At 38.8% G+C, this 23,687-nt stretch overlaps 1 protein-coding gene across 7 annotated transcripts in view; it reads left to right on the forward strand.

The window, feature by feature from the left end:
* SATB2 (SATB homeobox 2) overlaps window positions 1–20,135 on the forward strand; it is a 197,144-nt gene extending 177,009 nt beyond the window's left edge. For all 7 annotated transcript variants that reach the window (XM_074364213.1, XM_074364212.1, XM_074364214.1 and 4 more), the window contains one exon: window positions 17,153–20,135. In XM_074364213.1, coding sequence (XP_074220314.1) covers window positions 17,153–17,614 — 462 coding nt within the window. In that variant the 3' untranslated portion in view covers window positions 17,615–20,135. The remainder of the gene's footprint in view (window positions 1–17,152) is intronic.
* The last annotated feature ends 3,552 nt before the right edge of the window (window positions 20,136–23,687 follow it).

Consider the following 23,687-nt stretch of genomic DNA (forward strand, 5'->3'; position numbering starts at 1 on the left):
CTTAAAAAAACACAAATGTTAGTTTAATTCATCTGAATAAGCATTTATTATCTGCATGTTTTTCTTATACTATGTCAACACTCCTAGGCACTTAAGCCGGGAGTTGATAAAGATGTGATTTCCATATCAGGGTTGGGGAATTTGCATTAGTTCCAAGCAAGTACTTGGCTTGAATACCTTTGCCTCCAGATTCAAGGAGAGTGAGTGGACCCATCCAGTATTAATAGATTATTGACAGTTTAATGTCTTGGCACCTACTTAGCCCGTGAAGTATAATAACCAGGAAGCTGTCTGATATGAAAGCAGTCAATAACATTTTCAATCAAAACCTTTCAGTTAATTACTGGTTGACCTTAGAGATTTCCTTTAGGAAATGCCATCTTTCGTTTAGACCAAAAGGATCATATTGATTTGTAGAGTTTATTCAGAGATGATTATTTAATACCCATTGCTCCAGTATATATGGTAAAATTTCCCTTTTCTGTGTCTACTAAATGCATTGTCTTTTTGGCAGTGCTTTTCACAAATATTCCCTTTACTAGCTCTACTCTGAAAATATCTCATTAAATCTGTTCTCTTCTCAGAAACAGAAAGTTAGGAATCTTGAGGGAACACACGATCAAGTGTTTTAATATGATAGTAGAGTTTGGAAAGAATTCTTTGCTCAGTCTGGAATGATATATCCAACAGAGAACCTGACAAAGCTAAAAACTATACTCTCAGTAAGGGTAACTATGTAATACCTTAAAAGTACTGCACCTTTGAACAAAAATGTTCTTTAGTGCCGAAATGCTTTTTGGTCTCCATAAGGATAAATGAGTTGGCTTATATTTGGTTTCTAGATTTTTTTCATGGACTTTTTCCCCCATGATTTATTTAATTTTAGTTAAATATTTTTTTAAAAGATTAATAAAATCTAAATAAGCTACCAAGGCATGCAGGAAGCAGCAAAGGCAGTTTCTGGCTTGAACTTTAAACCATTAGCTTTACCCTCTTTGGACTGGGTGGTGTTGGAACTACAGTGATTGAATCAAAGTGGGGGCAAAAATACATATTCTGAATTAATTTTGTAACTTTCTTTCTTTGTTGATTCCTCACACGTGAGTTAATGTCATTTATTCTACTTGAAGGATGATCACTTAGCATTTAATATTTGTTTTGGAAAAGACCTCCAGTGCTTTCCATATTCGTTCACATTTTACTCCGATGAGAGACATACCTGTCTCAGGCTTTTACTGTGTTACCTGTGATCCATTTTTAAGCAAGTACGTCTAGTGTTTATAATTTTTTAAAGATTCCCTTCCTTTGTGTTACATGGATTCTCTCACTGTTATTTGTTTTGCTTTTTTGCCTCCAGCAGCTTTTCGTGTCATAGAAACTGTCTGCTGCAGACCTTTTGAATTCTGTTGATAGGAGAAATACTTCTGCAGATCGGGGAGGGGGAGAGTGAAACAAACTGATGAACATGTCGGTTTCTATCCCTGAGAACAGGGACACCCTAAACCTATGTCTCTGGATGTCAGTAACTTTTGGTCAGATAATTTAGGGGAGAATTAAAGAACTGCATGAGGTGCTGTGTGGTGTTGTTAGCCTATGTAGAGTGTGTGTGTGTGTGTGTGTGTGTGTGTGTGTGTATGTGTGTGTGTGAATCTAATAAGTCAGTGTAATTTAGCTCTTTTCGGTACGAGGTATCCTTTTTAAAGAGTGCCTAAGTGAACTTGCTTTTTCCCTCTTACAGCTATTATTAGACATGTTTTAATTTTTAAGAAGACTGTTGGTCTATATAATATGGTTATTACCAATACAGAAGTACTCTGGAAATTTTTGGATAAATTTAAATTTCAACTACTCACTCGAAATGCAGTGCTGGACCCTGTGCTAAGTGCTGAGTGTGTGGAGAAGAAGGTAGCAAAGAATCTATCCCTGAGGAGCTCACAGATTCATGGAGAGACAGGTGTGCAGACAGATGACTATAATACGGCATGTAAGTTAAGTACAGAGAAAGAAAAGCACAAAAGAAGGGCGCATGTGCCCAAAAGCTAGTGGGATGGAGGGCCCAGAAGCCTTCCAGGAAATTGTGCTGCTCAGGGTCCCTCACAGAATTCCTTAGGAGGGGAGCTTTCTGGGTAGAGGGGACAGAGTGGGCAGAGGCACTGAGATCAGGGGACAAAATGGCATGAGGGTAGGGATCACAACTTTAGAGTGCTGGAGCACAGTCTGAAAGGCAGAGTTGAGGAGCAGCAACCAGGACAGGGGCACACGCTGCAGTCAGGTCGCAGAGCTCCCTCGGACATGCGAGAGGCCTTGACCCATCTCAAGACCGCTGAAGGCCTTTGCAAAATGCTCTGCTGGCCGTGGAAGAGAGGCCTGCTGGGAAGTATACTAATTCAGGCAAGAGATTATACAGGTCTGAGTATCAGCAGTGGAAGTACAGTGGAGAGGGGAAAATTAATCCAAGAACTATTTAAGAGGAATAATCAGCAGCACATGGGACTGGCTAGCTGGTGAGGTTCAGATGAGGGGAGGGAGTCAGTGAGAGCTCTCAGATCCTAGCAGGGGCGATCTGGGGGTCCTGGAACAGCAATTGAGAGCATTAATGATTAATCCCATGCTAATGTCATTTGTAAGTATATTTGTTTTGTACTGAGTTTTCAGCTATTAAATTAAATCCACCCCTAAGCAAATGCACATTTGGAAGGATAATGACTTGACAGTTCTAGTTTCTGAAGACGACCTACACAGGATAAGCAAATGTGCTTAGAAAAGCCAAGGCAGCGTGGCGCAGAGACAAAATTGGACTTGCTCTGTGAATCTGAGTAGATAAGGATGCTGCCTGACTGGCCTCATGAGAATATAATGGTTCATCTGCAGCTGGGAGACTGAAATCTTTCTTGTGGGAAAAGGAATCGTCAGTACAGTTACTTCGCCTCGGGGAATAAGGAACTGAGATTTCTCTTCCCAGTGACCACCGTTGGTACCCTGGGAGAAAAAGATTTCTTTTCTTAAGGAAACCACTGTCTGAATAAGAGTGCCTGGCCCTGTCTGCTTTCCGTCCCTCGCCTGGTGTACTTACTACAAAGTTTAGAAGCAAAAGTTTCTCCATGCCTGGTTTCAGTTAGTAACATCATTAATGTGGAGAATGTAAAAACCAGTACTCTCCTAATGAATTAAAAGTAGTTTTAAATGGAAAAGAATACTCTAGAATTAACCTTTGAGAAGTTTTACTTCATAAGATTAATTTCTTTTCTCTTGAAAGAAAATAATACCAAGGAAGCCAGTCTCTGATAAAATTAAATGAAGTTGAAAACTAACGTCTATGTTTGATAAGCTCTCATGTGACACCTTTTCATTGCTAGACCACAAGGAACCTTTGCTGGCACTTCCTAGAGATGGAGGACTTCTGCCTCACAGTCTGGGGGGAGACCCTTCTTTGATCATTTGACTTTGTTTACCCAGTTTGGACTCTCGGGTATAATAAACCATCATATGTCCGTGATGTGGTAATGCTAGATATTTTGTCATTTACCAGAATGGTTGATTATAATGTCCTGCCTACAACTTGCTTTCTATAAAAGGAATATTTCTACTTTTATGTGTTTGATTCACACAGTGCCGTTTTCTCAAGTCCTGTTATTAAGTGGTTACATCCAGAAAGCGAAAAATATGCTGAAGTAGTATTTTATTGGTGAACATCTAATATTTTCACTAACCATAACTGTCAGATTGTTCTGACTTCTGAGGGCCCCAGCTGTAAAAATTATACAGAAAATGTGGCCTATCATGGGATTCTAAACAGCCCCATGTGAGACCTCAAACACATGGGCTACCTTCTTTCTTCTTTCTCCCCCCTAGCAAAGACTCAAATCCAAACGCCCTTTCTCCTCAAATAATTTAAACCCTCTTCCTGAAGACGCTGGACTGCAGCATAACTACCGTGTCACTAGTGCCATCACAACGAGGGGGTGTTTCCTCTTAAACTGAGTCCTGGCTGAGTCTTTGTCAGAAAGCATCTCTTTTTTGTGTGGGCAAATTTTTGATTAAATTGGACATATTATCTTTTTAATGGTATCCAAAGATAGAAAAAGTTAAAATCCCTTTATAACCCACTCCAAATTAACATTTGAGAGAGGAACTTGCTCCATAATGTATTATAATTTTTCCTAACATGTTTGTCTTCACTTTTAACCATAAATTTGAAATACTGAATAGTATCCTCTGTCATTTTTAGTGTTATTTTTATGTTTTAATTGGAAGATGTTTATTCCCACTAAAATGGATTTTTTTTTTTGCCCAAGACTTTTAAACAGAACAATTTTTGTATTTTTCTCAATAAACAGCAGTAAGGGGATGTTTGTTACATGTTAGACTCAGCGGTTTGTGATTTGGGGATCAGAGCTTGATGTCATGTATTCATTTCCCCATCTGCAGAATAAATACACAGGACCCATGGCCATTATGAGGTTAGTTTGTTATTATTTTTAAGAAAGAAATCCAAAGGATGAATGACAAAGCTCTTCAAATATATGCTAGTTAATAAGATTTGAATAATTAAATTTCACATATGACCCCCAAGTCACATCCTATAATCGTTGTGTAAATCACGAAGAATGGTGCTTTAGTTCAATGAAACTTGCATAATTTATTGAGAACCTATGACTTAAATTGTACATATTCTTTTTCTGCATATCACCTTTGTTTCTAAGTCATTTTTTTTTTTTTCACTTAAGAGGTCTTTTCAAAATACTATTTTTGTCACTGGATTTCTAAATAGTAAGAGACTTGGAAGTGGTTTGAATTTTGACTCTAGTGCTTTACCTTAGGGATTATCATTTAAGTCTTCACTGACACAGTTCTTGGCTGGCTACGTCTATTCTTGTAAAATGTATCTATATTCCCTACCTCTATTTAACTTAACATGTTTTCACTTAAAAGGAATTGAAACTCTGCTCCGGTTAAACTTGTTGGATGAAATTTATCTGAAGCAGTCTCTGTACAAGCATAACTTGGGGACGTTGCAGGTTCAGTTGCAAACCACCACAATAAAGCGAATATAGCAATAAAGCAAGTCACACAACTTTTTCTGGTTTTTCAGTGCATAGGAAAGTTATGTTTTTACACTATACTGTAGTCTATTTAAAGTGTGCAATAGCATTATGTCTAAAAATACAGTGTACATACCTTAATTAAAAAATACTTCTAAAAATGCTGCCATAATCTGGCAATGCAGTTGCCACAAAACTTCAATTTGTTAAAAAAAAAAAAAGGTAATATCTGAGAAGCGCAGTAAAGTGAAGCTCAATAAAGCAAGGTGTGCCCATATTCTGTTCTTTTAAATTTACCTTGGATCTGTTTTGAAAAATCAAATTTCAGAACTTACTGGGTCATGTATCACTGGCATTTGAAGTTGTTTTCGCTTGGTTCACAGTTTACTTGAGAGTTAGTCAACTGGATTAACTGTTTAAGAATTCTAATGGAGCATTCTTATCCTGAATCCTTTGCACATCTTTCTTACCCTTTTGCCATTGATGACATAATTTACTGATTGGTTCTTTTAATACCATCATGAATTCCTGGTACTCAAATCATCCTACCCTTTTGTGCTCTTCTTTATCTTTAACTTTACTTGACTTAAAAGCTCTTCTTTCACCCATGCTTGTGCAAAAGCCACGCTTTTCTCAACTACATCAGTGAAACAAGTCATGCAGTCACTTAGAAATCAGAATCCCAGAGGTAACTGTCAGCTCCAGTCATGTCCATGTTACTCTTTACTCATTTTAACTCAAATATAAGGTCTTTAAAGACTTTAATATTATCTGTACCTTGAATCTGATCTTCAAAAGATAGGCCTTCTCTGTGAATTTTTAGGCAGTTTTGTGTTTTGAGATGACACCTTGTCGAGAGGTGGAGGTTTATGGGAACAGGGAGGCAGTGAACGCTCATGGGTGTCAGGCAAGTGGGATTGGGGCGGATGGGCTGGGAGATGGTTTCTTCTAGGCAGAAGGACGCACAGGCATGGCCTGGACCATCCTGAAGGGTCTCCTCTTCCTGAATCTTCTCCTGGATTCTGTCTGTTCTGTTTGTGGAATGATTTTGGTCATGTTAGGTCCTAAATGATCAAATAAACCTGATAAAGAGAAAGATATAATTGCCACTAGATTCACTATATGACCATGTTTTACCCCCTGACATTCTAACAGGAGAGACGATTTTTTCTTAAGTGTCATGGAGTCTGTTTGGTTGAAATACAGTTACTCGTCTTGACACAGCTTAATTTACTATTGGCTCCTCTCCTTACATTGGAAAAGCAGCTCACCCAGCTTATGTCTTCAGAGTTTGCAGATTCTGGCCCCTCCTCATCGTCAAATTAATGACTACAACATTTTTTTTTTTTTACCCAAACCATACCAAAGTTGTTGGTATAGTTGTTCTCAATTTGTTACCAAAGAGGAAATGATATAAGCCAAAGGCTGTTTTAAGAACTATGCTTCCTCCAAACCCCCAAGTTTATTTTAACAGATTATTGTGTCACAGTGTTTTTATGCTTTTATCTTTGACCAAAGTGTTTATTTTGAGAAACAATTATTAAACTGCATTAAAAACATACACGATGTTCCAATACCATCTTGGTTACAGTATTAGAGGAAACTCAGACTAAGGCTGGATGAAATTGAACACATATTTCCATGTCAGACTTCCTACCATTTTGCTTGTTTGTATTGATTTCTTCTGACATGGTCTTCTTTTATTGAACACTACTCTTTTTTGTTCTTATTCTCTCTCTCTTTTCCCCTTTTAAATCCCCTTCCCATAGCTGTATGTGCTAAGAGCAATTGTAAAAGGAAACCAACTTATATTAAACCTGCCTGGAGTCAAAATGTAATCTAACACCTGTAGTCTGCAATTTGTCATCACTTCATGGATACTTTTTTTTATTTTTAATAACAGATTTCCTGAGTTTTGACCTTAGGATACTGTGTAATCCAAAAACAGCTACAAAACTAAACCATGGTTTTTAATAAGTCTTATAATGTTAGGATGTGAAATTACAACCATAAGAGCCAACTCAAGTAACATCATTTGAAGTTAGAAATAGTGCTGAGTTGTCTGTCTAGGCGAATATGTTGTGCCTGTGAAAATGTCTACAAGAGATAAAGTCAAGAGGTGAATCATGACACATGTGAGGTTTCTCCTGCCCTTCTTTGAGACCTTCCTAGGTGACGTGATCAAGTGAAGATGTCTCTAATTGTAAGGTCCATTTTGAATTTTATAGTAAAGCTCTTGGTTTTCATCAGGGGAAAGGCAGGGCTGTATACTGAATGTGACTCAGGTGGTATAGACTTTTCAAACTTTTTTGTGTCGGGATCCCCCTTCACTTTTACTATTAAAGACTCCAAGGAAGTGTATATCTGTCAGTATCTACCTTATTGGGAACTAATCCTGAGAAATTTTTAAAACGTTTATTAGTTGGAAAATAATTATGAATAATATATGTACATATGTGTAAATGACATACTTTGGTGAAAATAACTATGTCTTCAAAATAAAAAAATGAGGAGAGTACCCTTTTTTTCATGTATTTTTGCAAATATTTTAAATGGCTTACTGGAAGACAACTGGATTCTCATAATTGCTTCTGCATTCATTCTGATACTCTATGTGGTTTTGGTTGAAATAAAGGAAGAAAATCGAATTAGAAAAGGAAGAATATTTTAATTGTCTTTACAGGTAATTGTGATACTCTTCTTTGATACTAGAGCAAAGCTCTCCAAGTGGTAGTTTCTTAAAGGTTAGTTGCAAAGTGGAATCTAAAATCATATCAATGAACTTTTCGTACTTTCATACATTATAATTCATTGGTCTGCCTGGCACTTTGAATGGATCTTTTACCTACTCATAATTTTTTAATACTGTACATTGGTCATTTGGAAAATATTGCTATATTAAGTTATACAGATCTTCCAAATCTTGACACATTTCATTGTATGTCATATTTTTTTAAAATTTCTTAAATCACCACCAATATCATCAGGAAAGTCTTTGAGTACTGGGGAGCTATTAAGCATTTAGTGGAAACTACAAGTTTTCCAAAATTCCAGTTTTCCCTGAAAGGTAAAATTTAATCATTTGCAACAAATACTATCAGATTTTTTTTTTTTCAGTGACAGGTTTACTTCATTTTTAAGAAAATGCCTGCCACATACCCAAGTCTGAATAACCATAGTTTGCCTATTGGTTGTTCTTAGAAGTAAAAATGATATTTATCCCATGACAAAGGTGCTAGCTCCCCCCGGCTCTCAACTCAAACAGCGGCACAAGGGCTCTTTCCCACGACACCCGTCTTACGTGTATGCCGCAGGAGTGCAATGTGTGTATTTCCTCACACAGAATGTTAGAAGGAGGTATACCCCGTGGGCTGAGATTTCATGTCATTAACACTGCGTGACTGCTTCTGCAAGGACATTCTTAAGTGAAAGTGGCGTTTTTACTGTGTGTATGTGGCAGTGAAGAACACAACAGCTAGTGAACTTTGGTGCCCCTGACTTAATTTATATTAACAGGCCAGCAGGTCCCCCCCACCACTGCTTCTGTACCATCAGTACAAATTTTAGCACAGTTGAAAAGGCAGCTCATGCCTTAGTTTTGCTGTGAAAATAGTTTTGATTCATGGACCTCTTTACAGGGCAACAGGATTCCCCCGAGGGTCCCTGATCCACATTTCTAGAACCATTGATAAAGGGTGTCCCCATAAGAGGCTCCCAGGCTGTGCATTTAGAAGGTGTCACCTGGAACGGGGTTATGAATGACTATAAGGCATCATTCCACGTGACAGATGCTTTAGAGGCGACTTCCATGTGCTCGGTGCCATGTGAAAGAACAAAGATGTGTGCAGTATACAAGTCAAAGAAACAGGACACCTTACTGGTGGGCGTGCTCTTTGTAGACCTGCAGATCTTTAGAGTGAAAAGGACAGACAGATCTCTGAATTTGTTGCTGATTTTTATAGTAAGTATAGTTGATAGAAAACTACATGAGGCATTATACTACTGATTTTTAAATCCTCTCATTTTTTAATGATAGAAACTACTTATGGAAACTTTACTTATGACAAGAACTCTGCTGAGTACTTAGCATGCATTATCTCACTTAATCCTCATAAAACTGCAAGGAAGATTTTACAGATTAACAAACACTTTGGCTCTGAGAAAGTAACTTGCCCAGAGTTGCAAGGCTAGGAAGCAGAGCTGCTTTGGCGGATAAGGACTAGATTCAAAATCAGAACTTTGTGACCCCAAAACTCCTGCTAACAACTTCTATGTAAAATCAAACTTAAGGATTAGGCAATGCCCCGGAATTGTTTTTAACACAAGAAACAGTCATAAAAAAATTCTGTTTACTCTCAGATACCTACTAGATGTAAGTTCCTATAACGAGTGACAGCTTTTTTACTTTTAAAACCTAGTTTTGCTAAAAATGAGTAGCAGCAAGAATAAACAAGTTGCACAGAACAAGAATAGTTACTGATCTGAAATTAAAGGCAGAGAGAATATGAAATTAATCCAGTGCAGCAGAACAAAGATGTACTGAGTACTTGCTGTGTGCCAATATGTAGCTCACAGTCCAATAGGTGAGATAGAGATATAATAGTTACATTGGTATTTACATTACTTATTAACCACTAATGCCAAGTTCTCCCCCGCTGAGGTTTTGAGCTGAAATTAGCAGTCTTAAATGCTGATTTTGAAAAAAACAGGTGGGATTTACCATTAGAGGGGAGAGCTAGGTTTATTGAAACTTAAGACAAATATCTCAGTTACATGATATTTTATACATAGTATATGTTTAAAATAGTGGCACTTATGCATTCATGTAACAAATTCTAATTGAGTTATGCACAGGGGCTTTCCCATTGTTCTAACCAATTGTGCTTATTGACGGTTACGTATATTTGGTCAGAATTCTTAGTGGAAGAATGCTTTCCTTCTTCGGATCAACTATTTTACATTCTGTTGTCATAGATGAGGCAAAATTAAATAAGTCAAAATAATTCTGACATTAACTCAAAATAAATGCAGACAAACGTCATCTCCTATCGCTGTGCAGCACCACGTAGGACCTGAAGCTCTGGTGGGGCTTGCTCCTCGGGTGAGGCTCGTCAGAGAGAGGGGGTGCGGCCACCGGGGAGATGCTTTTAACCTATTACCTATGCCCACGCTGGATCAGCCACCGTCTACAGTCACCTCCTTAATAATTTCTCATTTTCTCTATATAAAAAAGACCACAAAGTCTTGGCATATTATAAGTAATCCAGTTCACCCCATAATGATACAGTGAATTATATACTTTCCTAAACGTAATCATTCAAGATCTCACTTCCTTCCCTGCAGGCAAAAGCCATTATATTTTACACATGGCTCCCAGCTGGTTTTCATTGAAGCCTTCAAAATCTATCTGAACACTGAGCAGTTTAAGAAGAGTTGCTTTATCTTTCTGGCTCAACTTTTGTCATGGTACCATTTTGTCCTTGTGTTTTCAAAATGTTCAGTTTTGAAGGCAGAGAAAGAACATGTATCCATATTATGACTGTGCTTTGTCACTGAGCACAGAGGTGTTGGGTTTTATTTGGAAGTTGATGTCTCTTTTGAATATATTTACTTTTGTTTTCTGTATCTCCATCTTCGTGTTCATTTATACACATGTATGTCATAGTTCAGCCCAAAGAGATTTCAGCAAATAAAGAAGACACTTAACAAACTTCTAAGTTTCTATTTAATTATGTCCTACGCATAACTTATTCATCAACACCTAACTGTTGGAAACAGGACTCCTTTTTAGAAAGCTTTGTAAATTAATGGGTCCGATTACTATAAACACTCTATAAATCTTTGATAAATGGAATTTGTCTTCTCTTTACTCTTTTAACCCAAGGTCAACTGTTTTAAACATAATTTCTTTTAGACATGATAAGCACTTCTGAGAAAGAGGGCAGACATCAGTTAAATGTACATTAACCATTCTCTTGAGGACGGGAGTGTGGATGCATCCTTCTGGATGCTTTTATGATAGTGTTGCTGTTTGTGATGCTACCTTGAAAGTCCAGTAATACATTACAAGCTGAGTTTTCCTTACTTGGTATGTGGATACATGAATGTTTCTCTTCTCTCTAGTGATTGTAGCGGTTTCAAGCCCTGCAGGGTTTGGGCTAGATCAGATTATATGGTTGCAGGTCCTTGTGCAGGTTGCCCCCACCCTGAGAGTAGAATGCCAAGGCCCTGCTGCTCTGGCCTGGTCACCCCTCAGTTGTCATCTCTGTCTGGCGGAGGGCTGTCCCACACTACTTGCTGTGATGATGATGGTGGTGGAAACGTGCTGTATCTGTGCCGTCTGACATGGTCTTGCACAGTGAGGTTATCCCACGTTGCAGATGTGGCTCATGTGATGGAGGGAACTGAGTTTTTTCTTTTTTCAGCTTTAATTAATTTAAATGTGAATAGCCATATGTGGCTAGTAGCTGCAATATTGGGTGGCTTGGCCCTTACCGTGCTGCCTTCCTTGATGGTCTTCAGAAACACGGCGTGTTCTCCTGCTTCCTGGCCTTTGTGCTTGCTCTTTTCCCTTTTCTGGAATGCTCTCCCCCATGGCTTGGTCCTCCCTTCCTTCAGGCCTCTGCTTGAGTGCTGCCTCCTTAGGGTCATCAAGTCTGAAACAACTTCCTCTGCCCCCACTTCTCCTCCTTGCGCTTTGCTCCATTTTTCCTTATAGGATTTATTACTACCTGATACTTATGGTCCGTTTCCTCTGCTCTAGCTAGAGCCTTTGCCCCATTTTCCTATGTGGTCTTCTCCTAGAAGATGGGAGAACATAATGTTTAAGGGCATGGGATTTAAAATCAGACAGATATGTTTTAGATTCCCAGTCTTGCTATTTAGAAGCTATGTGGCTTCAAACAAATTACCTACACTCTCTGAACCCCAGTTTTCTCATAAAAAATTGGATAAAAATGCCTACTCTAGGATTACTGTGAAAATAAAATAAAATAAAATATATAGCATTTAGGTCAATGTTAGGCTTATAATAAACTTTACACAAATACCACCACCTATTATTAATATTAATACCATTATTATTATTATTATTGAAGCTACTTAGATATTTCGCGGCTGTGAACCCTAATTGTCATACTGAAAAATCAACAATAGAAGCTACAAAAAGAAAGAGGCTCTTAAATAAACCTTTTAAAACTCTCTTTGTAGAAATTATCAGAAATGAATTGCTGACCAGATTAATTTCAGCTCAGTTGTGATGGAGGAAAATCCAAACCAAGACAGAGCTAGGATGAATTGTCAGGCTTCAGTTTACAAAGGTCAAGAGGAAATGGATGGATGGCTGTCTTTGCAGAATGATACATCCTGTTATTTGGGAAAATCATGTGAAGAGAGATGATGGACCTTCTGAACAGAAAGGTCAACTGCTGGGCCTGTTTAGAAAAAGAGGGGAAAGGATGAGGCTGAAAATCTGAGGACCTGGGCAGATTTACATAAATATCTGGGTAGTTGCTCCATTACACTTTTAAAAAATATCAGAAAACAGTCATCTGGGTGTGGGAAGAACTTGGTAGGAAAGCACGTATCTCTGTTCAGTTGGCAGGACGTTCTCTGTGTTGGTTGAAGTCATTGTAAATTTCGCGGTTTAAAAAAAATCAATCAGCCAGAAATCTATGCCGGAACTGTCAGATGGTCTGAGGAACAGGAGGGCGTGTTGTCCATCCAGCAGAAATCAGTGACTTGGCCTCATACTGGAGTTACTAGGGGCACTTGCTTGGAATAGGGACCATACTTGAGTCATTCTAGTTAAGTAACAAGGAACTTCAAGAAAAACTAAAATTCAGTTCAGTGGGACTTCAGAAACCTATGCTGTGAAGAAGAGGCTAAGAGAGTTGACATTATGCAGTCAAGATGTGCGGAAGTGAGAAAAGACGGCTTGATCCTGCCGTTAGGCGGAGGATTTTAGGAGAGGGTTTGGATGGGTCTCTCTGCCTCCGAAATAGTGTCTTAGAAGCAGCAGAATCTGCTCTGCCTCTGTTCAGAGTACTCACACTGCCAGGAGAAGCGCTGCACTGCAGAGGAGTTCCTTGATTGTCATAATAGTAAGCTAGTACAGTAGGCTAGTGAGGAAATGTATGCAGTTCTTTTTGCTAAAAATTACCTAGAAACAATAAACTCTCTGCTGGGAGTAATCAGAACATTTCAGGGGATTGAAGATAGTTGGGACAGATAACCTGGGGACTCTTTTCATCTCAGATATTATGCATATTGTGATTGAAAGGTTGTGATTGAAAGGGCATTATAGCCAAAGAAAAGCGGTAGGGTAGCCGAAAAACCTCGAGCAGACCTTGTAGGTAACTTGTGAGACAGTTTTACTTACGAGCTGTTGGTTTTTAATGGAGGTACTGGGGATTGAACCCAGGACCTCGTGCATGCTAAGCATGCGCTCTACCCTCCCCCTGGAGCGGCCCCTTTTGTTATTCTCTGTTTGCACTGCTCTTTCTTCACCTGCTCAAGATGCAAGCAATAGTGTTTAACCTTCCTCATGCAAATATCGTCATGCCTCCCAACTCACTATAGAACTTTGACCTGAAACAAGATGTTTCACTTTGTTGATCATTTCTATTGCTGTTACTTCTCTGAGAAACATTTTCCTCTCCTATGATGGCAGCGACATTGTTGTTGATCCTTGGAAACTACTCTCTCAGACTGACAGCTCCCTCTGTTTATGATTTCTGATTTTGAGAGTTCTCCTGAGATGCTCTATGTTTCCAGGCTGTTCTTAGTCCAGATAGCACCTTCCCGAGGAACTGTGAGAATTAAATGAGTTAATGTATGTAAAGGTCCTAGGCCGGCCTGGCACAGAGTGAGTGTTCTGTTGTCTCTTTTCCACGTGTGGCTCCTCTGTATGCATGAGTTGCTAGTGCTGCGTTCTAAGTAAGAAGGGGAGGTGAAGTAGGCCCATTGGTGGGACCTCAGGAAAAGAACAGACCTGATCAAGCAGAAAGATTGTAGTAACTTCAAAGTATAGTTTTGGAAAATCTCTTTAAATCTAACCAACGCACAATGGAAAACCCCTTAAGAACCAATCTAATTATTTAATTAAATGGAACCGTTCTGCTGACTTTTACTACAGAAGGCAAGCATAATTTAGAAAATGGGGCATTTTAATTCTCTTTTGTTTTCCAATTAACACAATTGCTCTAAAAGGGGGTCCTGGAGCTTAAAGATACATGTTCTGTGAGTACATATTCCATACATAATTTCTCTCTCTCTCATCAAAAAAAAAAAAAAAAAAAAAAAAAAAAACCACCTCACCTGTTGACGTAGAGTTTCATTTATTACAGTGCTCAGGCTGCCCAGATTACAAACTCAGAGCAAATGTCCTCCTGCCATCAAAGCTGCCCTGGGCAGGGCAGACCCATGTGCAGCCTCCTTTCCCCGCCGGCTATAATTAGGACGTTGAAGTAATGGAGCTCTCACTGTTTTGCTGATGCCAGCTTACCGTGGCAGACCACATGAGTTTACTCGTAGTCGAAAGTGGTAAAGAAAATGCCAGGAACATTCATTTTAATTGGTCAACATGATATGGACCTCAGTGCCACTGTTTTACCATCCTCTGTTTCAGATTTCTTTCTGCCACCAGCCGTCAGCGTATTATGGTGGATTTTCTTATCAGCATTTGATTATCCTTTTATTGTTATTTTGATTGTTACTCCATTATGAATTATTATTTAGAAAGTTTCATCCTCTTCTGTTTCCTTACCTAAGTAACAGTTTCATCTGCCCTAATGTTTATTAAATTCTACAGGAAAGACTGACACTTCCACATCGATGAGAAATTAGTTTTTCATTAGAGAGTCCCTGAGACTAAGATAGATGGCAAAGAGATTTTTTCCTTAAATGCCTGCTTTGATGCTGATGTTTTGTAGTTAAAAAGAAAAAAAAAGGGGTCATATGGGTAGTGTGTGGGGGTAGTAGTGGTGGTACCAGTGATTCTTTAGTGTAACTGGACATGTTTTCTTCTGCATTGATGGACTGATTGCCCCCTGAACTCTGGAAAACGTTTAATTTGTTACTCTAACATGGAAAAAGCCACATAAAATAGGAGAGAATGGTTAAAGAGAAATGTGTGATCTTTAAAAAGTGAACTCACTATTCTTAAACGTCTTGGTAGGATCCAGGAAGTTAGACACTGGTCTGAATGTAGGAAATGTGGGCTTTGCCTTCAGAGTTGACGTAACACTTGTAAATGGGACCCTTCAGAGTAGTCTTTTAGTTACACAGAACTGCCGCCGAGGGTGTAAGGCATGAGCAGTGGCTGAGTTCCTCTCTGGGGTCCCTGCTCCCTCTCCCTCTCCCCCTCCAGAAGCCCTTCGCACAGAGGCCTCAGAGGAGGACAGGGGCAAGTTGTTCTGACAATCTCCTCTGCATTGCTTTCTTCCTTTAGTCAGATTGAGGATGTTCATAAATAAATATTAAAATGGGAAACTATTTCATGCAGAGATGATGTGGAAGAGACAGTTAGGAAGATCAAGAATAAGCATGCCTAACTCGTGTCAGATGACAAAACTGAAAGAGGGCAGCAATGAGTCTAATGTCCTTTATTCAAAGGAAACAATCCATGGATTGAGAGGGTGCTCGCCACTAGGGTTTTGGGCAGGTTTTCTAGAGCATTAGAAGTGGCAGCATGGAAACAGCATGATTGGTTGTGACTGCATATCTGCCCTTATTTAGAAAAATCAAAGAACGAGGAAATGAGTATAGAGCCCAGAGCTGGCTTTGCATTTGGGGACTGGCTGACTGGATGCTGTGTTTCTGGTCAAGCTAGAGCATTTACAGCAACACGAAAGTTCAGTCTGCTGATGGGGCTCTCCAGGCAGGGGTGGCTCCATCGTGGGTCCAGAAATTTATTTAAATACTGGAGGGTTTTTTTTTTAATGAGTGAGAAATAGATAAAATGAGAGAGAAATTTAAATTAATTGCAACAACCAGAAGACTTTGACATGAAGGATAACAAAAAAAAAATAGGAAGTGTTTTACAAAACAAAGGATTTATAGTTTGTAGTGATATTGAGGAACTCCATTTATTTACATATAAACTGGTCATTTAAAGTTCATAATTTAAGAAGAAGGTGTATCTTTAAATTAACTTGAAGTTTTTGTATTTTTTTAAAAAATAGTTTTTAAGGATCAAGAACGAGGCTTGAAAGAAAATAAAAGTTGCTCCGATTTTTATGGAGAATTGATTTTCTGACCAAATATACTCTGAGTAATTATGAGGCTGACATAATAATGACTCTCATTTATTGGATGTTCACCCTAAGCCAGAGGTGAATCAACTATAAACCATGGGCCAAAGCCAGTTGGTCACAGTTTTTGTAAATAAAGTTTATTGGAACATGGCCGTGCCTTTTTGTTTATATTCACACTACAAAGGCAGAGTTGAGGCATTGTAACAGAGATGGTATGGCCCTGCTAAGGCTGAAATATTTCCTATCTGGACCTTTGCTGAAAAGTTTTGTCAACCTCTGATTTAAGGTAAGCACTGTTTTCTACATGCATTATGTCATTTCATCCTTAGAGCATCTCTGAGAAATCAGTGTCCTACCCTTCTTTCACAGGTGATGACACTGAGGCTTAAAGACGTTTCGTGTCCTGCCCAAGGACACCCAGCTAAGTGGAAGAGTCTGGACTTGAATCCATGAGATCTCTTTTGTAGGGCCTGCACACTCCCTCTGGGTCCAGTTTCTTTGTCACTGGGCTTCAGAGACGTGGCGCATCATGCTGGTTAACTGCAAGGGAGACTCTGGAGCCAGATCCTTTGAATTCGAATGACTTTGGGCAACAAATGACTTAATTTCTTCACCTTTCAGAATGGAAACATTAGCAAACATTACTATTATTAACCTCTTGTTTTGTAGATGGGATTCTGAGCCTCCAGAAATTCTTTTAAGTTTTCTGAAGACCTGAGTTTGCAATGAGTACAGCGTTACTCCAGTGCTAGACAGATACCACGTGTTTCAGGGGGATGATGGCTTTTGAAAGGTGAACTAATGAATCAACTGTTAATGTGTGTGTGTGTTGTTTTTTTTAATTTTAATTCTCAGGTCCTTCATCGGCAGCAGTCTCAGCCAGCCAAGGAGAGCTCCCCTCCCAGAGAAGAAGCGCCTCCCCCGCCTCCGCCGACTGAAGACAGCTGTGCCAAAAAGCCCCGGTCTCGCACAAAGATCTCTTTGGAAGCTCTCGGGATCCTCCAAAGCTTCATTCATGATGTGGGCCTGTACCCCGACCAGGAAGCGATCCACACGCTTTCTGCTCAGCTGGATCTCCCCAAACACACCATCATCAAGTTCTTCCAGAACCAGCGGTACCACGTGAAGCACCATGGGAAGCTCAAGGAGCACCTGGGCTCGGCGGTGGACGTGGCCGAGTATAAGGACGAGGAGCTGCTGACGGAGTCTGAGGAGAATGACAGTGAGGAAGGCTCGGAGGAGATGTACAAAGTGGAGGCTGAGGAGGAAAATGCTGAGAAGAGCAAGGCCGCGCCTGCCGAGATCGACCAGAGATAATGTGAACTCCTACCAGGCAAAGCAATACATCGGTCCAAGGATTTTCTGTTTTAGTTTCTTTAAAAACTTTTTTTTTTGCTTTATTTTATTTTTGTCTTTTTTTTTTTTTTTTTTTTGGTCTGTTTTGTTTTTCTTACCTTTTTTGATATTTCTTTGTTGCACAGGATACACCTGTAGACTGAATGAGTTCAGTATTTCCGAATCAGACATCGCCTTGGCAAAGACACTAAAGTGTTACGCTTTTACAACTGACTGGATCATAGTAATTAAAATCACGGGAGACTCTGCCTTCATTTTCCTCGCACTCATGGAAGAGACACCGGGCAAGTTCCAGGATGAGAAGACCTACAAAGTAAATGAAGGAAGCTACAAGTGTGTGTGTATATGTATATGTATATATCTATATATTTACATATATATATTAAATTGCATGGGACAGAGAACTTTACAATCCGAAAGAATAGACTGTGAAATGAGTTCTTAAAGAAGAGACTTGTTTATGTATTAAAAAAAAAAACCACTTCACAGTGAGTCGCTTTGGCTTTTTGATAAACTGCGGCCTGCTCTCAGGGTGGGGTGACTATTTTTGAATTCCTATTTATTTTCTGTATTTGTCCCTGATTTTTTTTTAATTCTATGGCTTCCTATCTGGCAGCTTGATGGGTAATTTTTGAGGTATGTATTTAACAAAATAAATCAACACTGCCAAAAAAAAATGAATGAAAGAAAGAAGAAAGTAAAGTGAAAAAAAAATCAGGGCACCTTAAAATGATACAAGTCAAATTAATCTTAAAGACACAATGCACACTTAAAATGATTCAATGTGTCCGTTATTCAACTTGTCATTACTGTAGTGAACAGATGAATTTCTGTGGAATTCCAAATGAGTCAAACTGAAATTCAGTACAGAGAAAACTTGTCCATTAGTGCAGTCTCGCTAAAATGACATTTTGACATTGGACGTATGGAATTCATAGTGTGAGCCACATTTTATTGTGAAATTTATTTACCTGCTCGTGGCTTCAAATCTTGAAATTAATAAGCCTGCTCATTTTAAAGTTGTTTATTGTTGCTGTTTTCTTTTTCTTTTTTTTTTTAATAGAAAATAGTTCAATGTAATGTTAAGTTAGAGAAGAAGTTGCTGCCCAGTTAATGGGGCTCCCTCTCAAATCAATCTCATTCCCTCCGTCTCCCGAAAGACGTTTCTCATGTCTGTTTCACTCTGGGCTTCCTCTTCTCCGCACACCTCCCATCCACCTAACCAGACATTTTTGGTCCCTGCTCTCATGAGCCTCACCCCTTCCCTGGTCTAGGGGCAGCCCTAACAGGAACCTGGTTTTGAATCATTGTGCAGCTCTGGGCAATAGAGTAAGCGAAGCAGTTTCAGTGGAATCACCTACTCATCATAAACGGAAACATTTTCCCAGTTACCTACATAGCAATTACCTTACGTAAAGCAGAACTAATGCCGTCTGGCTGTTGAGTGGAATGAGCATTAAAGCTGCACATCTACTATAGTCCTCCCAGCCACCCCTGGCTTCCCAGCAGGAGCACCAGTAGCCTCCCTTCCCACGTCCACTCCTAGTCATTGCAAGAGGAGACCTCACCTCCAGGACTGGCCGAGAGAACCGAATCCATGCTTCAAGGTGGCTGCCAAACACTCCACGCAGTTGGATCTTTGTTTTGTTTTGTTTTGTTTTGAGTTGTGCTCTCATGCAACCTTGTCAAAGACCTCATGCAATATCACTTTGAAAGTTATTTTCTGTTTACTACACAAACATTGTAATATAACTGTTAATACTATTTATATATTTGAAAGGTATAAAAGGTCGGAGTTAAAAAAAAAACCTCTATGTGTAGATAATAACTCAGAACTTACCATTTACAGGGAGAAGACATGTTGCAATACAAGCTAATTCTAGCTGCTCAGTAACCTCTGGAGTTTTTAAAGGGACATTTTCCTGTACTTTTTCAAATAACGATGTTTAAAAAATTATCTTGACATGAGCGTCATATACCTTTGCAAAAGGATGGTGGTTTGCAGTGAAGCCCTGGGCCCATCCTTCCTATTTCTGTAGTATGCTGCAGCTTTAATCAGAAAGTCCATGGTTGCTGCTTCCTGATCTCCGAGTTACTCTTTCCAAATTGTCTTCTTACACTGTTGCTGAAGGTCACTCTGTACACGTAATGGAAACTGATTTTGCCAAGCTCTTACAAGGTGGTTCATCGATCGATGGCATCCGCATTTGGTATCTTTTACACTTCAACCAAAAATTTATTAGGTATTTTTCAATGCTAAGTCTTGCCTTTTATTTTTTAATTTCACTGCCGAGTTTGCAGTGGTTCTAAGTGAATCTGTGGGCATTTTAGCCTGTGGTCTTGCCAGATCTTTGCGAATTACAATGCATATATGTCTATTTATTCAATATCTGTCATATAATATCTATTTGGAAGAAGAAACTTTCTCTTGTAGTGCCTCTTGACAAAGCACAATTTCCCGCCTTTTTTTTTTTTTTTTGTGTGTGAAATGAAAAAACAAATTGTGTTTTATTGCGGTATCAACAATGTGAATAAGGATTAACATATTGTAAATGTTCTTTTTTCCATGTAAATCAACTATCTTTGTTATCACTAAGTGATAATTAATTTTTAACTTATGTGCATTGTTAGGCTGTTAGAATTTTTTGGTTGTTAAAATAAAAAGCATTCAAAAAAAGTGACTGTGTTTGTCAGGTGTTTTACTGGGCATTGCCATCTTTCCCATTTAATTTTTCACGTGGAGTGAGACCTGGTGAGTGTAAGGAAAGTCCATTCCCTGATTTACAAAGTAAGACAGCAGTAGCTGCAGTTACAGACGTTTGAGTCCTGTCCAGTGCAAGAATTTCACTGGACATGTGAATGCATGTGCATCTCTGTGTGTCTGTAAACATATGCAAGCTCACATCCTGGAGCTTGGAACTGGGGGAGTCATTTATCTAAATGTTTTGTTGTATACAAACAAAACTCAATGTATTAAGATATGTTTATGGGCTTGCTTATTTTTCTAGTGAGTATTTTCTGTTTATAATTAAAAAACCACAAATGACTGCGTGTCAGGAAACTTTTGGAGCACATATGTCCATGGTTAATGGACATAATAAAAGTCTTTTATATTTAGAGCTGGGTACCATAATGTGTGCATAGAGGAATGCCGGAAGGATTGATGTATCTGAGAAATGTGTGAAAATGAGTTTTTAGAAAATGCTTACAATGGAAAAAATTGCTCAAAAGACTGAAGTTAATAAGGAAAATACAAGTGCTTAGTTTCAGAACCAGCAAAGAGAAAGTCAATTAAAAAGTGATTTAATTTTCTTTTGATATTATAAATTGTCTTTCCTGGTTTTGTTTTTTGTTTTTTGGTTTTTTTGCATTTGGTAGACATATAAATGTAACTTTTCTTTTCTTTCTTCCTCAGTTTCACTTGCTTTTTTTTTCCCCTCATGATAGTTAACAGCCCACGGACTGTATAGATATGTTTTAAGGGCAGTCTGTGGAAACTGGGTGTTTGCAGAAAGACAGTCCCAAAACACAGAGTGCTGAAGGTTTTTAAAGAAAAATTAGAGATTCAATAGAGGGTTATGCAAATGTAAAGGAATTCTGCATTGGGATAAAGACATGGAAGTAAAGTGTGTGTGAGGTAATCTGACTTTTAGCACAAGTGCTTTCCACCTGCATGAGGTTGTGTTTTGGGGAGGTCATATGTTACCGGAGGTGACAAACTCACGGAGGCTCTGCCCACGGATGGATTGGAGGCCTAGAAGGTGGTCTCTGTGCTAGCAACTTTTATTTCTAAGAAAGCAAAGCCAGAGATGTCTTGACCATACATTAAGTCATGACATCTCAGAACCATCATTGTCTTTTTCTTCCTTAGAGGAGATATTTTTCTTTGTACTGTTATTTCCCTTTCTGAAAGCTTTTTGAAAAAGATTTGAAAGTCCCCACATTTTTTTCTAAAGGGCAATCATTGCATAATCAGACAGTAAACATTTAGTAAACATGTACTATATGCCAGATAATTTGCTAAGAACTGAGGTGACAAGGAAAAAGCGTGACCTGATACTCTGCCCTCAAGAGCTAATAACTTGTTGAAAAGTTATAATGTAAATCTAGAAAAAGTGAAATTGTCACACAATGGTTGTTTCCAGGCAGATATTTATTTGTTTAGTGAGTGGTAAAAATACGTGCTATAATTTAGAGAAGGAAATTATCATTATTTGTGAGCTAGAATGGTCTTTAAAAGTGTATCACTTAGGACTGGCTGCATATAATTTAAAAAAATAATACAAAGTAGTAATGACCCAGACAAGGGAAGAGTTTACCTTTTTCTTACATAGTAGAAATTGTAGAGATAATCTGACTTCACATGGTTGTCAGGGACTCAAACTCCTTCTATTTCCCAGCTCCAATTCTTCCTGTGTGCCTGTGTTCTCTCTTCCTCGTGGTCTAAAATGATTGCCAGATTTCTCATCATCACACCCACCTTTCAGACACCAGGATGGAAAAAGAGTAAAGAATGGCATACTCCATCTCTTTTATGGAAATGTACTCAAGTCCTACACCTGAATGCAAGTGGATATTTGGTAGGCAACTCACAGCCTCTGCAAGAGAAGGTATCAAGAAGGATGTTGAGGATAGTAGACAGAAGATAAGTGAAACGGCACATTTGCCCTGCTGTTACTCCCTGTGTCTTGCAACTCTTCCTCCTCCACCCTGAGTCCTTTTTCTGGCTAACTTTAAGAATCAGGCCAAACATCATTTCTTCTGGGAAACCCCACTGATCTGCCCCGCCAGTGTGGGTACAAATCCTTCTCTGCTCACATAGCAACCAGAGTATTCTACCATCACAGGGCTGTCCCAATGTTCAAGGCAGGCATATTGTGGTTGCTGTGTTTGCTCAGTGGGAAAGTGTGAAATCTATCTTTGCATCTATCCATGCAGAGAATAACAGGGTAGGCAGGTGGGAGTGGCACAGGCCTGGTAGAGGTAGGTGTGACGATGTTTCCCCTGAAGGAGCATGTCCAGGACTGGCATATTGAGTCAGAGACAGAAATGAAGAACGAGAAATGCCACAAGGTCCAGGTGACTTAGAATCCTGCCAACTCTATTGCAGGGAGATAGTAGAGCCAGCCTCTAAAGCCAAGTCTGCATGACTCCAAAGCTTACATTTTCCCCCAGTATCACACCACCTCTTTTTTTTATGTCCTAGAATGTCCTAGAAAGACTGTATGAACTGAACATCAATTTATTGGCCAATATATTTTATATGAAACGACCTTTTGACTTCTCTTAATCTTTTCCATAATCTTGTCTGAGTATGACATTTCTAGTGGAGTTTTGTTCTGAAGGAAAAACCTATTTTAAAAAACACCATGGTCTGCTAGCAAAACCATCCCAGAAGAATGAATCTAGAAGTAGCTTCTTTGGTGACATTTTAAGAGGTTTAAAGTGTTACCTTCACATATGGAGAAATAATTACAAAAATATTCCATTAGCACTGGATAGTGCAGAGAAATGATTAATTAAAGAGAGATCTATAATTTATTCACTACCCATTAGCAGGCATAATCCCATTTTAACACAAAACAGCACACACTAAGGGGGTCCTGGGAGGCTCAGTAGCAATTTTGCACCGTACAGTCCTAGGAACCCTTGCCCACCTTAATTAAAAGCTAAGGAGAAAGTTCTTTCTAGCTTGAATCTCTCTCAAGTTGACTGTGAGAAGGCAGTGAGCTATCCTACTATCTATTTTGTATCAGTTTTGCAGCTTAAGTTATTTTCAGATCCTCAGTTTCTTTATTCATAAAATGGGGTGAATAATTCATATATCTCAGAACTGTTGCTATGATTAAATCAACTAGGTAGAAGCGCCTAGAACAAATCCTTTCTTCCTTCCTTTCAAGAGAGAAAGAGAAGCAGGATATAATAAAATGTTATAAAGGACTTCAAATGCTTCAATAAATTTTAGAGCAGGATTATGTCTGATGTTTTTGAAAGTTGTTTTACATGATTGAAAGCACTTGAGTCTGAAGGGCTG

The sequence above is a fragment of the Camelus bactrianus genome, chromosome 5, assembly GCF_048773025.1.
Source record: "Camelus bactrianus isolate YW-2024 breed Bactrian camel chromosome 5, ASM4877302v1, whole genome shotgun sequence".
NCBI classification, from domain to species: Eukaryota; Metazoa; Chordata; class Mammalia; order Artiodactyla; family Camelidae; genus Camelus; species Camelus bactrianus.